This window comes from Neoarius graeffei, chromosome 21 (assembly GCF_027579695.1).
Source record: "Neoarius graeffei isolate fNeoGra1 chromosome 21, fNeoGra1.pri, whole genome shotgun sequence".
Lineage (NCBI taxonomy): Eukaryota > Metazoa > Chordata > Actinopteri > Siluriformes > Ariidae > Neoarius > Neoarius graeffei.
Window position 1 is genome coordinate 47,260,333 of NC_083589.1, and position 16,866 is coordinate 47,277,198.

Below are 16,866 nucleotides of genomic sequence, written 5' to 3' on the forward strand. Positions count from 1 at the left end.
TTTTGTAATAAGATTTGCTTTTTTTTTTTCTTTTTTCCCAAAATATCATGGGAAAATCGAATTGCGAATTGGTTAAATCATTACATGCCTCCAAAAAAGTGTAACAAACACTGGGTGGTTTAAAGGTCAAAAGTCGAGTTAGAATATTGTGTAACTGTCCAGTTTGACTGAGTCTGCGTCCACGATCACCTCAGATTCCTGATCTTGACCGACAGGAGTGGAACCCAGTGTGGTTTTCTGCTGTTGTAGCCCAACCACCTCAAGGTTTGATGTTTTGTGCATGCTGAGATGCTTTTCTGCTCACCACGGGTGTAAAGAGTTGCTATGAGTTACTATATCCTTCCTTGCAGCTTGAACCAATTTGGCCATTTTTTCATCTGACCGGTCTTATCAACAAGGCGTTTGTTTCCACCCACAGAACTGTCACTCACTCAGTGTTTTTTGTTTTTATCACCAGTCTGTGTAAACTCTTGAGACTGTTGTGTGGGAAAATCCCTGGAGATCAGTGGTTTATGAAATACTCAAACCAGCCAATCTGGTACCAACCACCATAACATGGTTAAAGACACAGATCCCACTTTTTCCCCGGTTGAATGTTTGATGTGAACTTTAAGTTCTTGACCTGTATCTGCATGATTTTCTGCATTGTGCTGCTGCCACATGATTGGCTGATTTGAATAACAGCATGAATAAGCAGGTGTACTGTACAGATGTTCCTAATAAAATGGATGGTGAGTGTATATGGGTGTTGTGGTTTTACACACACAGATATATGAAGCTAATTTAATTTGGACTGTAGGCTTCTGCATTTGGCGACAAGTAAGTGGTCTCTGAGGTAAGTTTACACCAAAGAATAAAAGCCGACTGCTTTTTGCACAAATCTGTCCAACGATGCAAGAAACAAAAGAAAGGACATGTAGCAAATGAGACACTGAGGGAACTAACATTTTTATTCTATTTTTATGTGTTCATTAGCGTTAATTAAATTGAACAAACCATGAACTCGACAGCATAAGTACAACCCCGATTCCAAAACAGTTGGGACAAAGTACAAATTGTAAATAAAAACGGAATGCAATAATTTACAAATCTCAAAAACTGATATTGTATTCACAATAGAACATAAACAACATATCAAATGTCGAAAGTGAGACATTTTGAAATTTCATGCCAAATATTGGCTCATTTGAAATTTCATGACAGCAACACATCTCAAAAAAGTTGGGACAGGGGCAATAAGAGGCTGGAAAAGTTAAAGGTACAAAAAAGGAACAGCTGGAGGACCAAATTGCAACTCATTAGGTCAATTGGCAATAGGTCATTAACATGACTGGGTATAAAAAGAGCATCTTGGAGTGGCAGCGGCTCTCAGAAGTAAAGATGGGAAGAGGATCACCAATCCCCCTAATTCTGTGCCAACAAATAGTGGAGCAATATCAGAAAGGAGTTCGACAGTGTAAAATTGCAAAGAGTTTGAACATATCATCATCTACAGTGCATAATATCATCAAAAGATTCAGAGAATCTGGAAGAATCTCTGTGCGTAAGGGTCAAGGCTGGAAAACCATACTGGGTGCCCGTGATCTTCGGGCCCTTAGACGGCACTGCATCACATACAGGCATGCTTCTGTATTGGAAATCACAAAATGGGCTCAGGAATATTTCCAGAGAACATTATCTGTGAACACAATTCACCGTGCCATCCGCCGTTGCCAGCTAAAACTGTATAGTTCAAAGAAGAAGCCGTATCTAAACACGATCCAGAAGCGCAGACGTCTTCTCTGGGCCAAGGCTCATTTAAAATGGACTGTGGCAAAGTGGAAAACTGTTCTGTGGTCAGGCGAATCAAAATTTGAAGTTCTTTATGGAAATCAGGGACGACGTGTCATTCGGACTAAAGAAGAGAAGGACAACCCAAGTTGTTATCAGCGCTCAGTTCAGAAGCCTGCATCTCTGATGGTATGGGGTTGCATTAGTGCGTGTGGCATGGGCAGCTTACACATCTGGAAAGACACCATCAATGCTGAAAGGTATATCCAGGTTCTAGAGCAACATATGCTCCCATCCAGACGACGTCTCTTTCAGGGAAGACCTTGCATTTTCCAACATGACAATGCCAAACCACATACTGCATCAATTACAGCATCATGGCTGCGTAGAAGAAGGGTCCGGGTACTGAACTGGCCAGCCTGCAGTCCAGATCTTTCACCCATAGAAAACATTTGGCGCATCATAAAATGGAAGATACGACAAAAAAAACCTAAGACAGTTGAGCAACTAGAATCCTACATTAGACAAGGGGTTAACATTCCTATCCCTAAACTTGAGCAACTTGTCTCCTCAGTCCCCAGACGTTTACAGACTGTTGTAAAGAGAAAAGGGGATGTCTCACAGTGGTAAACATGGCCTTGTCCCAACTTTTTTGAGATCTGTTGTTGTCATGAAATTTAAAATCACCTAATTTTTCTCTTTAAATGATACATTTTCTCAGTTTAAACATTTGATATGTCATCTATGTTCTATTCTGAATAAAATATGGAATTTTGAAACTTCCACATCATTGTATTCCGTTTTTATTTACAATTTGTACTTTGTCCCAACTTTTTTGGACTCGGAGTTGTACAACATAAGTAAATAAACCAGTTGCTGCAAGCGATCATATTTACATTGACGTGTTGTTGCAGTGAGACAAGAATGAGAATTAGACGAGATGAAAATGAGTGCTATTATGAGTGCCATTTGATGCATGTGCTTGGACACACCTTCTCCCCAGCGTATGGCACCCTTCGCTGACTTAATGCTTTTCCTCACTTCGGCAAAGTCATTGAGTGATTTAGCGCTGATCATTACGGCTGCTAGACATGGTCATTAATTATGCACTTTTAAACTTTGTGTCTTCATTTCCTCCTCCACTCTTGCCCTCTCTTTGTCTGTCTCTCTTTCTCAGAGGAGTTGTTCCACCTCTCTCAATCATCTTTTATACCACAAAAGAAGCCATCGTGCAGGAATACCGGCATGATGGCCAACCTGGTCACCGTGGTAACACTGTTGAGCGATGCAGCATTACTAAAGCTGAGGGGGAAAGAGCGAGAGAGAGAGAGAGAAGGAAGGGTGGAGAGAAGAGAGAAGCCCAAATGGAAAAAGGCACATAATAGAATTAACTTATCCTCCTGCGCACCTGTCTGAGGGATAAGCAGGTCCGGCTCAGACCAGTACTGAAGGTCCCTCGGCAGGGATACTGACCAGAACCTTTAGCAAGCTGAGATTCTCTCGCATAATGGAGCAGTGACACACTGTGATGCTCGTGTGTGTGTGTGAGAGAGTGGATGGATGGATGGATGGATGGATGGATGGATGGATGGATGGATGGATGGATCGATCTGACACTGCTGTGGTTTTATTTGGAGCTGGTCTCTCCTGCACAGGAGGAACCTCATCATGCAGTACTATTATGAGAAGTCGATCATGCAGAACTACAAGACAGCAGTCATTCAGAGTAATGGCTTTACAGTTTTGATGGTAGACCTTCACCACCATTAGTCAGGGCAATTTGTGTGAGGGAGGGAGGGAAAGACCGAGAGAAAGGCCTACAGCTTAATTTGATACTGTCAGCTCCTTTGGAAGAGTACAACAATTTATTCTTCACCCGAATGAGGGGACACTTGCATTTATAATCTGTTGCCCTGTATTTACGCTGCCAGAAGAATCCCCAACAGAACAAAGTTATTTTTAATGAAATTATGGGATGAAAGCAAAAGACAGCCTGATGGCAGTTTTTCATCATTAATAATGAACAGCTGCCCTGAAATGTCGAATGTGCGACTAATTGAAATGTCTTCTATTTTGAGTCCTTTTTCCCCCCCTCACAATTTGTTGTTTATGGTTTATAATTGCTACGATCACATGCACTTACAGTCCTGCGCATGCACACAGCGAGGGTATACATGGCTTACGGTCCGTCTCTCCGCGTTCTGCTTCTTCATGAAGAGGCAGCAGGTTCAGTTCAAGGGCACATTGAATATCGACTAAGCCCGTTGACCCGGCTTTGCCTCGGAGCATGAGCCAACATGGCTGCTCCGTTCCAACCCATATGGTCGAATTTAATGCATGAGCAGAATTCTGAATCTGTGCCACCGTCATTAGGCCAGCTGTTGTGACCACCAGACTGAATCATTGGGGCGATGATGCTCACCCTGGACAGTAAAAATGATCGATGACCCACATGTTCTTAGGATGGCATGACTGTAGGTGGCAGGTGATTATAAGCTGCATCCTCTGGAGTTTATAAAGAGTGACCTTTAAACAATTGATGGCTTAAATATACAGAAAAAGTACCACATTGGTGTGTTAAGGTGTATATCAAGATAGAATAAGGATTTGAAGGTTACAGATATGTCATTGTACAGGGGCATCACTGAAGTATGGTACTGTGCAAAAGTCTTAGGTACATGTAAAGAAATGCTGTCGACCAAAAATGGCTTAAAATATAATGAAATTAAATGTTTCAACATTAAAAATACTATAAACAGTAAGCCATACTAAGTGAAATAAAGTCAATATTTGGTGTGACACGACTCTTTGCTTTAAAAAAAAAAATAGTAGTCTCAGGTACAATGTATGGAGTTTGATAAGGAAATGAGCTGTAGGTTTTACTGAGCATCTTCCAGAACCAGCCACAGTTCTTCTGGACACTTTAACTGTCACACTCACTACTTAATTTTGCACCAAAATCCAGTAGCCTGGCGGCACGGTGGTGTAGTGGTTAGCGCTGTCGCCTCACAGCAAGAAGGTCCTGGGTTCGAGCCCCGGGGCCGGCAAGGGCCTTTCTGTGTGGAGTTTGCATGTTCTCCCCGTGTCCGCGTGGGTTTCCTCCGGGTGCTCCGGTTTCCCCCACAGTCCAAAGACATGCAGGTTAGGTTAACTGGTGACTCTAAATTGACCGTAGGTGTGAATGTGAGTGTGAATGGTTGTCTGTGTCTATGTGTTAGCCCTGTGATGACCTGGCGACTTGTCCAGGGTGTACCCCGCCTTTCGCCCATAGTCAGCTGGGATAGGCTCCAGCTTGCCTGCGACCCTGTAGAAGGATAAAGCGGCTAGAGATAATGAGATGAGATCCAGTAGCCTTCATTGTTTTCTTTTTAAATCTGACAGGTACAAACATTTTTTTCTGCAACGTTTCATTGTGTGCTGAAAAATGAACGTTTGGACTTTAAAATGTTTGTGTAATGTTTTGACTCGATAATGTAGAAGTCATAAAATAGAAATCTGTAAAAAAAAAAAAAAGTTTGTATGAAAAAAAAATAGGGTGCCTAAGACCTTTGCACAGTACTGTACATCATTGGACTTCTCGTCTTCATTCGCTTATCCGGGACCGGGTTGCGGAGGCAGCAGTCTGAGCATGGAAGCCCAAACTCCCCTTTCCCCAGACACCTCGGCCAGCTCCTCGGGAAGAACACCGAGGCGTTCCCAGGCCAGCCGAGAGACATAGTCCCTCCAGCGTGTCCTGGGTCTTCCCCGGGGCCTCTTCCTTCTGTACATCATTGGACTTACTCTTGAAAAATAGAAGAATACATAATTTGTTTAATATTTTTTCGAAATAGGCGGCACGGTGGTGTAGTGGTTAGCACTGTCGCCTCACAGCAAGAAGGTCCGGGTTCGAGCCCCGTGGTCGGCGAGGGCCTTTCTGTGCGGAGTTTGCATGTTCTCCCCATGTCCGCGTGGGTTTCCTCCGGGTGCTCCGGTTTCCCCCACAGTCCAAAGACATGCAGGTTAGGTTAACTGGTGACTCTAAATTGACCGTAGGTGTGAATGTGAGTGTGAATGGTTGTCTGTGTCTATGTGTCAGCCCTGTGATGACCTGCCGACTTGTCCAGGGTGTACCCCGCCTTTCGCCCGTAGTCAGCTGGGATAGGCTCCAGCTTGCCTGCGACCCTGTAGAACAGGATAAAGCGGCTAGAGATAATGAGATGAGATGAGATGAGATGATTTATCAGTGATTTACTTAAGAACAAACAGCACATCAGCGTACTCTGCCGTCACACAATCCATACAACAATTGTTGTTTATTGCGCTTATGTGCATTTTTAGTCAGTTTTTCTAGCTAATGATAACTTGAAATGTGAGCAAATGCACCAAACTATCATTTATTCATTCATTAATCTTGAGTAATGCCTTTCTCCTGGTCAGGGTCATGGTGGATCAGCAGTGAACGTACCCTGGATGGGATGCCTGTCCATCACGTTACACCATACATACTGTACATACACACACATTCCCACCTCGGTGTAATTTAACATATCCATTAACTAGTATGTTTTTGAGAGATGGGAGGAAACCCATGCAGACGCGGGGGAGAACATGAGGAACTTAACCCGAGCTCAGAATTGAACCAGGGACCCTGGAGCTGTGAGGTGGCAATGCTAGCTGCTGCATACCATGCTGGGAAGCCATGGCCTAATGATTAGAGAAGCAACTTTAGGACCAAAAGGTTGCTGGTTCAATTCCCTGGACCAGCAGGAATGGCTGGAGTGCCCTTGAGCAAAGTACCTAACCCCCAACTTCTCCCCAGGCTGCTCTGATACCCCTATGACATCTATCAGCCACCTACAATGCAGCCATCAGCATTCTGATTCGGATTCTATGATGATCCATGAGAGGATAAATACTTGATACTCCCTTTTAGACAGACAGAACTGAGGATGCCTTTCGGACGAGAGGCGAAATGTCTTCAAGACTTTTCAAGCAAGTCCAGTTGCTCTCTTCTACCAACCACAGATTACTATGTACCTGGATGACTGAGTATCTTCACAGATATGTTTTTACGTACTTTGGGATGAGGTCCCTTCGACTGGTGCGGGAGTATGAGAGGACTTCCAGAAAACTGGCAGACATCTTAGCCAGAGAGGATCGTTCATTTTTGTCAACCTGGAACGACCATCACTGAACAGAGGTGGGTGTCTATGACATCTTTTATCAGCCACCTACAATGCAGCCATCAGCATTCTGATTCGGATTCAATGATGATCCATGAGAGGATAAATACTTGATACTCCCTATTAGACAGACAGAACTGAGGATGCCTTTCGGATGAGAGGCGAAACGTCTTCAAGACTTTTCAAGCAAGTCCAGTTGCTCTCTTCTACCAACCACAGAATGCTACAGTGACACACCAAAACATAGTTAACATGGGGCGGCCTTGGGCTGAAGTGCCCTTGAGCAAGGTACCTAACCCCCAACTGCCCCCAGGGTGCTGTAGTGTGGCTGCCCACTGCTCTGGGTGTGTGTTCGCTGCTTCAGATGGGTTAAATGCAGAGGATGAATTTCACTGTGCTTGAGTGTACATTGCCCCTTTTCCACCAAAGCAGTTCCAGGGCTGGTTCGGGGCCAGTGCTTAGTTTGGAACCGGGTTTTCTGTTTCCACTGACAAAGAACTGGCTCTGGGGCCAGAAAAACCGGTTCCAGGCTAGCACCAACTCTCTGCTGGGCCAGAGGAAAGAACCACTTACGTCAGCGGGGGGGCGGAGTTGTTAAGACCAACAACAATAACAAGACCGCGAAAGATCGCCACTTTTAAGCGACGAGAAGCAGCAGCTGTACAAACGCGAAGTCATCCATTATTATTATTATTGTTGTTGTTGTTGCTGCTGCTGCTTCTTCCGTGTTGTTTTTGCTTCGATATTCGCGCCAAGGTTTATGCAAACGTAGCGACGTAACTGACGTATACAGCGATGTAACTGACGTATACAGCGACGTAATGACATGGCTTCCCTTAGCACCGTGAGCTATGGAAAAGCAAACTGGTTCTCAGCTGGCTCGCAAGTTGAACGAGTTGTGAACCAGCACCAACACTGGCCCCGAACCAGCCCTGGAACTGATTTGGTGGAAAAGGGATACATGTGACAAAGGCTTCTTCTTCAAAAAAAAAAAAAGTACTACGAGAGATTTTTTCCCCCAGATTGGTCAGGTGCCAATTCCCACCCAAGCACATCATTTCCAGCTGCTGCTCATGCTGCATCACAGGGCAGTGCAACACACTCAGAAGAAAGTGCTATCTGCCCTCTTCCACATACATGAACTCAAAGACACCAGGATGAGCTAGTGTTGCTGTGATCACTAGGGATAGAGAGTGCATGGCAGTTTTTGCTCCCAATGTCCACAGATGGCTGTTGCTTCCTCGGGAGGCTTTTAAATGGGAAACAAGTTAGCAAATTAATAAATCTGATCCAACCAAACATTATTTAACATAAGTGGAAACCAACCAAAAAAAAAATGTTAAAGAGTGTTGGGGTAGTTTAAAAGCATGTTAAGCCATTGATGATGCATTTACATTGTTTACACCTCAGGGAAGAAAATGTACCAGTGCCAGCCTATGTTTATGGTATGTTTTGAGAGAGTTGTTTTAAAAGCTCTCATTCAAGCCGTTAAATGCCGCAACAGCAGCTTTTATGCCAGGTGTGTAACGTTTACCAAATGCCACACTACAGTAGGATCAGGAGTATGGAGGTTTGTGGCAGCGGGGGCGTGGTCAAGCGCCGGTCTGTGACAGGAGGGCGGAGTCAGGGAAGGTGAGTGGCAGAATCACTACACCTGAGAGCAATTAACCTGTGTTTGTGTGTCTTCCCAGTGACCGCGCCCTATATAAGGAGGGAGAGCAGAGGAGCTCTTCCCTGAACAGACACCCGTCGTGTGTGTGTGTCTGAGTGACTGTTATACTGAAAAATGTGACAATAAATGCTAAATTTGAACCTGATCTCTGTCCTGCCGTCCTCTGTGCTCCACCCACCTGCTCCGAACTGCCACAGTGCCCCCCCGTCCGTTCGCCTCACCTCATAGTCGACGTCCCCGACTCGCCGTGTGACCTCAAAGGGTCCTTGCCACTTGGCCACTGTGGCAGTTCGGAGCAGGTGGGTGGAGCACAGAGGACGGCAGGACAGAGATCAGGTTCAAATTTAGCATTACTGTCACACTTTTCAGTATAACAGTCACTCAGACACACACACACACGACGGGTGTCTGTTCAGGGAAGAGCTCCTCTGCTCTCTGCTCTCCCTCCTTATATAGGGCGCGGTCACTGGGAAGACACACAAACACAGGTTAATTGCTCTCAGGTGTAGTGATTCTGCCACTCACCTTCCCTGACTCCGCCCTCCTGTCACAGACCGGCGCTTGACCACGCCCCCGCTGCCACAAGGTTATAAACTGCAAGGCCACTTCATATCCACTGCATATCATAAAAAGGATGTAAAGAAAATGAAGAAGAGAAACATTCATATATTTCCTTCAAGCCAGAAGAGAGCGAGAGCTGTGTCAGATGTGCTGCGTGTTCGAGTGTGAAGAAATCAGTGGTTAAGGAGGGAAGTTGGATTGGGGGTGATTGGCTCCCTGCCCTCATAATGTGTCTTTGGTCATCTTGGAGAGAGGGATTGAATGACAGCATATTGATGGACGAGAGAGGATGTTGGGGTTGTCTGCTGACCAGCTATAATCGTGATAGTGTGAGAGAGCATGAGGGAGGAGATTGAGAGAGAGAGAGAGAGAGAGAGAGAGACATGATCTTCCTCACTTTTTTAACCATCATTCAGCTCTCCTTCTCATTTGTTCTTACATTTCTCTCAATTTTCTCTTTTTTCTACTCTGCCTCAATCTTCATGAGCGTTTCTCTAATTGCTGGTCACATTTGTGAGAGCGTGTGTGTGTGTGTATTGGCAGCTCGGGGAGTCTGAGTGTGGATGTGTGTGGAAGAGCGGTATGGCAGCCACCAGGCTCCTGTGCTCCTGCTCTCCACTTATCTCGTGCCTGTGTTCCTCCTCCTCTTCTCCCCCCTCCCTCTCGCCCACAGATGAGTTTAAGGGCTCCAGCATGGTGGAGCTAATGAAGAAAGAGGGCACCACCCTGGGCCTGACCGTTTCAGGAGGCATCGACAAGGACGGCAAGCCGCGCGTCTCCAACCTGCGGCAGGGCGGCATCGCAGCCAGGTAAACACACATTTAATCATAGCTGTGTCTGGAACACAAGCTCATGCTGTTTGTGCGAACCTCACCCGGCTGCTTCCAACTGAGTTTTGGTGCTCAGCCAAATGGTCGGGTTTGAATATTGCATGAGGAGTGAAAGTGTGTGTGTGTGTTTGTGCACATTTTTCCTTTTGGCTCTGCGTGCATGGTGGCTGCCCATAGCAAGCTCACAGGTCATCTCACTACACACACTTACACATCATCCTCAATCCCTGAGAGGATAAATCACACGCGCTTCAGAAACACTAAGCCTCAAATCTTTATACACACACACACACATCTGTTTCATTCAAGCCAAGCTACAGACTTGAACAGGATGTGATTTTTTTTTTTTTCCCTGTTTATATATTTCTCCCAAACCATTTTAAGAGCTGCTTGGCTTTAAAGGTTGGTGTAAAAAAAAAAAATATATATATATATATATATATATATATATATATATATATATAGCTTAACACGCCAGCGTCACTCTCCTCAAGGACAGTGTCAGTGTGACTCAGCTTTTACCCTACACATTTAACTACACTAGAAATAGCTTCGCTGATTCACACTTTAACACAGTGTGTGCGTGCGAGAGAGAGAGAGAGAGAGAGAGAGAGAGACACCAACCTCATTGCTTATGTTCTCACTACAGCGCAATCTATTAATCTTCTCCAAACAACTATCAAGGCTCAGTATTACACCTAACATGCTCTCCTTATCTGTCCTTTTATTCCTCCTTGTTCATTTCCCCATTTCTCTCTGCCTTATTTCTTTCCACTCCATCTTTCTCCCCTGCTCCTCCTTCTTGCTCTCGCCTCACATCACCCTAACTTGTACTTTGGTTCATTCTTATCTCCTTCCATTTGATCCATGTCTTCATTTTCCCGTCCTTCCTGCTTCTCTGTTAAAGGAGTGACCAGCTGAACGTCGGCGACTACATCAAGTCGGTGAACGGCATCAACCTGACCAAGTTCCGTCATGATGAGATTATTAGTCTGCTGAAGAACGTGGGTGAGCGAGTCGTGCTCGAGGTGGAATATGAACTACCGCCTGTTTGTGAGTTCGCTTTTTTTTTTTTTTAAATATAGGTGTATAATTTTTGATTGTCATGTTCATTTACGATTACAGATTAAAGCAGGGTTTTTATGTATTCTAGATTATAATAGAATATAATATTAATTCTGCCTGAATGAACTAAATAGTCCTTTTACTGAACTCCCAGAACCAGTCAGTGGCTCCAGGCTTGTCCTCTTCTCTCTTGTAACTTCATTCAGTTAAATTAAATTTAATTTTATTTGTGAAATTGAATAGATGCTGTCTCAAAGCAGATTTCCACAAGTCCAGATGTAGATTTAGATCTCAGATAGATAGATAGATAGATAGATAGATAGATAGATAGATAGATAGATAGATAGATAGATAGATAGATAGATAGATAGATAACTGTATTGTCATTCACCTGTACATTCAGAATGCACATTTGAACGAAATCTTACGTCAATATAAGTTCTGCATATAACTATTGCATATGGTTCGGTAAACAAAATATCAAATTTTACAATTAGATACTTTAAGTTAAATAAAAAAAAACCCCTTGAATAAAATATAGGGCGGCGGCTGCAATTATCGACAGTTCATAATTATCGACACCTTTACAGATTTACCAATAAAAAACAATCTTACAAAGGTAAGTTTCAGTTACAACAGTTATTATCGGTTAATTAATCAACCAGAAGACCCGCCCTCACCCTTTGATCTTGTCATCTGATGACACAGCTCGTTACCTGAGATGGAATTTTTTTAGCACAATCAGCAATTTGAGGAAACCCCAGACGTCATCATCGCAGGTGAGCATGGTGGAAAGATCATGGACATGTTTTTACTCATCAACTTCACTGATATTTCATGATCTCCTTGTCAAAACCTACTTTGTTTCTTACACTTTCATTTGACAGTCGCCATTTTGTATCTAAACGCATGTTTGAGAAGTCACACGAGGTGTCGATAATAATGATCACGTTCACCGGTGTCCACCATTATCGACACCCTGTGGAATTAAGTGACATTTACAACTGTTATGGATCGATCTTTGTGTAACATTGTTGAAGTAGATGAAGTACTTTAAAAAAATAAGTGTTGTGATTTTTTTTTTTCTGATTTATAACAGAGTGGAATGTTTATAGAGTATTTGGAATCCGATTGCAATAAATAGAATTAGACCAGAATTAAATTCCTAGCATATAAAAAAATTACGTACGTGCTTGAAATATTCAGATTTTTCTATTCCATTCAGGAATTGTTTTTTGCAGTAGTCAACATTTTTTATATTTCTATATATATATATATAAATAATCATCTGGGTGTCGATAATTGTGGAACGGTGTCGATAACTGGACAAAGGTATCAATAATTGTGGAACGGTGTCACGTGATCTGATGCGCTAAGTAATCGGGAATCAATTCATTTTTTTCCAGTGGAAGTTTGAGTAATTATTCATGCACAATTTACGTTTTGAAAGTCTTTTCTACTTTTGCAACGGCCAAAAGATCATTAAGGTGTCGATAATTGTAGCTGTCGCTGTACTAACTATGCAACATATATTAAATATATATTAAATATATTGCACAATAAAGGATTTGTAGCAGCATGTAGAATATTGCACGTATTCCGGATAGTGAGGCTCTTGTCCAGATATATATGGTAGGGGATTATTTAGGGTTCAGGAGTCTGATGGCTTGGGGGAAGAAGCTGTTCCAGAACATAAAACTTTTCAAAATAGTTTCACTGTAGTGATTTGACTAACTCGTAGTAGTTGCTGAGAAATCTGCTTTAGTACGATCAACAGAATAATAATCCAAGGAGCACTGAATAAAGACACAGGAAAGCATTAGCTGCTTTATTTATACATGTCTTGTGATTAATAGTGTAAGTATTTGCTCTATTTAAAAAGGCTGATGTCAGAGTTTTTGGTGCACTTTTATCCCACCGAGTTCTTCCTCATTGTTTGTGATTGATGATTTGCTGTATCAGATCACTGCTCACATTTATTACATGACTAGTCAAAGCTAATTATAAGAAGAGCTGATTTTGTTCTTCTGCAGCCGTTCAAGGTTCAGGTGTAATGTTTAAAAATGTCGAGGTGACACTTCACAAAGAGGGAAACACATTTGGATTTGTCATCAGAGGTGAGTACATTTTCCCGTATCACTGAATTCTGAGCAAACGTGCCTTAACGTGTACAAGGCTCACTTCTTTCGAAACCCCTGCATTCAGGAGTATGGGTCAAGTCCTAGAGGTTAACCAGTAATGTTTTCTGCTCAGTAAATTTCTGTTCACTGATATGATTAATTATTGTTAAATGTGTTTAAAGCCCTCAAACACCTCCGCAAATCTGTCATAGTCCAGATTTTCAGTCCTCAGTCTCTTAGCTATGTGCCTTTCCACTGCTTTCATTGTAGTCCCTGCATAATATACTTAAAATGAATAACTGAATAAGAAGCTGGGGCTTTAAGGGACTTTTTAAAAATTTATTATTATTATTATTATTATTATTATTATTATTATTATTATTAAAGCTCATCTGCCTGGAAATTAAACTTTCTTGGCCGCTCTGGGTTATTTTTTTTTCCCATTTTATTTTTGAAATTTTATGGATAATATTGTTCAAGTATTTGTGCAGTGTTTTCACGAGGTATTGAGTTTATATCGAACAGCTGTGTGGGCCGGGCTGGTTGCCTGGTAACAGACACAACAATTAATAGTGTGTTCACATGATGTCAGAATTACAGTAATTACAAGAAACTTCTTTCGCATCTTGACTGAACTCGTAATTACCAGTTGGAAATGTTCTATGTTCACCAACTTCACAGTGTATAAAAATAAACAGGTCCACAGTTTTGATTAAATACATGTGCCACTTTTTAAATTTGAGGTTTTATAGGCAGAAAAAAAATTGGCAGAATTCAGCCACAACCAGACTGCGATACATGTATGAAGTTTCTGTAATTCTGTAGCCCCTCATTTTACAAACTAAAAACATTTTCAGTAGTTTCCATATGAAACCTTTTATAACATGAAGGTGATTTTTCTCTTAAGCTCCAGTCACACTACAGTTTGCGATGGTTATCGATGAAAATGAGGCGTTTTGGTGGCGATGCATGCCGATATACAGGTGAGCTGAAAGTTGTGGCCACACAGCAGACGAACACTTTGACTGTCATGCCTTTGCATGCTTGAGTGGCCACGCTCACTCACGGGACCCAGTCATTATGGGAAACAGCTGATGCTGATTTGAACGCATTCAGCACACGCATATAAGGACACATGACTCTGCTTTCGGGTTCGTTTTTGTTTTCTGTAACTATCACACCTGCTAATGAACACTCTTCCTGCACTGAGATCTGTCCACCGCCGCGTACCTGACAGAATCCTTCATAAAGTCTCTGTGAAAATAGCATCCTTATATGTGTGCTGATTGCGCTCAAATCAGCATCAAGTGTTTCCCATAATGACTGGGTCCCAAGCGTGCGCACAACGCACTCCAAAGGATCCTCGAATGTAAATGCACTTTTTAAGTCTCGGGGAAGGTTAGGCAATGCCGAGCCGCTGTGTTGACAAGGCTCCCATGAGTATCGGGGACATGGATTTGAGGCAAATACATCTCAGGAGGCTTGATGAAGGTTCCGCAAGCTTGGGGAAATATTCCCAAACCCATCTGTGAGTATTCACTGCTTAGTTTGCCGATGAAAACATCGCCACCAAATTTCAATGCGGGTACTCACAAGGTGGAGACACACCAAAAAAAACAACTCGCGAAGCTCGGAAAACAATCGCCGTGTATTGCACGACTGGTGGCAATGCTATCAATTTTTCATCGCCAAGTATTCACAAACCCATCACGAGCTGTAGTGTGACCAGAGCCTTACATATTACACAGTAAAAATAGATTTAATGATCCTTCACACATATAGTACTGAACGATGGAATGAGAAAGTAGTTGGATGTTTTTTTTTATCTGCAATAATGACCCTGTTTCTGCCATTGAATAAGAAGCTGTCAAACATCAGAGCCAATCATTCCGAAAAGAAATACAGTATAAACAGAATCTAACCTCATATCATTTTCTTGCACTTGCTGAATATGTGACTTAAGAATGCAGGACATTAGAATACATATATGTTATTTACCAGCTGGGAGGTCCGTATCGTGAAATACCATGACCGAAGTCTTGAAAGTACTGAGCGAGGCCCTCTGGGCCGAGGTCAGTATTCAAGGCCGAGGTCACGGTATTTCACCATACGGACCGACCTTAAGCTGGTAAATAATATATTTATTTTTTTCTTTACCAAATTCTAACAGAAAACGAGAGCGCCCGAAAGGGAAAATCAAATCGAGCCGCCATTTTGAATCCTCATTCACAGCTGTAATGCAAATTGCTTTCCCCTCAGTATATAAGTGCACGTCCATGGCAGGAAAAAAAAAAACTACATTTTGCCACCGATGTAGCCCCCTATTTATACAAAATTGAGTCATTCAGGATTCAGCCATGTTTTTGCTCAGTGTTTTTACTCGACCAAAGTTATACAGTATTATTACCTTTATATTGCATAAATAAAGCCATTTGGTGAAACTTTGAAGAAGAGATTGTACTGTTTTTTTGGGGGGGGGCTTTTTTTTTTTTACCTTTATTGGATAGGACAGTGTAGAGACAGGAAATGAGTGGGAGAGAGAGACGGGGAGGGATCGGGAAATGACCTCGGGTCGGAATCGAACCCAGGTCCCCGGATTTATGGTATGGCGCCTTATCCACCTGAGCCACGACACCCTCAGAGATTGTACTGGTTTAAAGTTTTTACCGAACGTAATATTATGTATTAGGATAACATGGTCCAAAATGCGCCTCATTAACTAATGAGATCAAACTGTTAGCAAGTTAGAGGTTTTTAGCTTTCTCCTGAAATGTTTTCTTTAATTTTGTCTTCCTCAGGGTAGTAAAACTCGCTTTCACTGTGAAGACTGTCGTTATCGCTGTCCATGCTGTAAAATTAATGCTATTTTGAATCCTCATTCACGGCTGTAATGCAAATTGCTTCCTCCTCAGTATACAAGTGCACTTAACAAATAGGATAACAAATAGGAGTCATTCAGGATTCAGCCATGTTTTTGCTCGGTGTTAGCAAATTACAGGTTTTAGCTTTCTCCTGAAATGTCTTATTTTATTTTGTCTTCCTCAGGGTAGTAAAACTCGCTTTTGCTGTGAACACTGCCATTATCGCTATCCATGCTGTAAAATTAATGCTATTTTACTGAGAAATGCTGGCAAAAATTTATAAGATTTTTGATCATTTTATAAATAAATCTCATTAAAAAAGATAAATGTTGACAAAAAAATGCTACCATGTTTGCTGTTGTTGCGAACAAGCGAGTCGCCAGAGGTCCGTAACTGGGGTCCGTACCGTAGGATACGGACCCGCTCGCCAGCCAATCAGAGCGCAGGATTTGGACCGCGAAAAAAAAAATTAACAGTTATTCCACGAAATCGAGTCGTACATGAGCTGATAGCCAATGAGATGCATAGCGCCGAGTAGGTTATAATCCATGTATAACGAGATTGAGTGGAATAACTGTTTCATTCTATCCACATTCACTGGATTTTGAGAAACAGAGCATTTTTATTTTCATTTTTTGCAAATACGAAAACATCCGACAAAATCATTTCCACTTAGCATGTAAACAAACTGGCGAAATTACAGGAATAATTTGTGAAAAATGCGATAAAAATAATTCTTGAAAAATTAAAAAAAGATACATTCTCAGCATGAAATACTTTTAGTCCATATTTTATTGCTTTTTTTTTTGTATTTTGAGGGGGTTT

The 16,866-nt window shown here is 42.3% G+C and overlaps 1 protein-coding gene across 4 annotated transcripts in view; it reads left to right on the plus strand.

Annotated features, from left to right (window-relative positions):
• Positions 1-16,866, plus strand: part of grip1 (glutamate receptor interacting protein 1) — a 766,317-nt gene that overhangs the window by 611,211 nt on the left and 138,240 nt on the right. For all 4 annotated transcript variants that reach the window (XM_060903259.1, XM_060903262.1, XM_060903263.1 and 1 more), the window contains exons 3-5: positions 9,839-9,974; positions 10,903-11,048; positions 13,094-13,177. In XM_060903259.1, the coding sequence (XP_060759242.1) occupies positions 9,839-9,974; positions 10,903-11,048; positions 13,094-13,177 (366 nt within the window). The remainder of the gene's footprint in view (positions 1-9,838; positions 9,975-10,902; positions 11,049-13,093; positions 13,178-16,866) is intronic.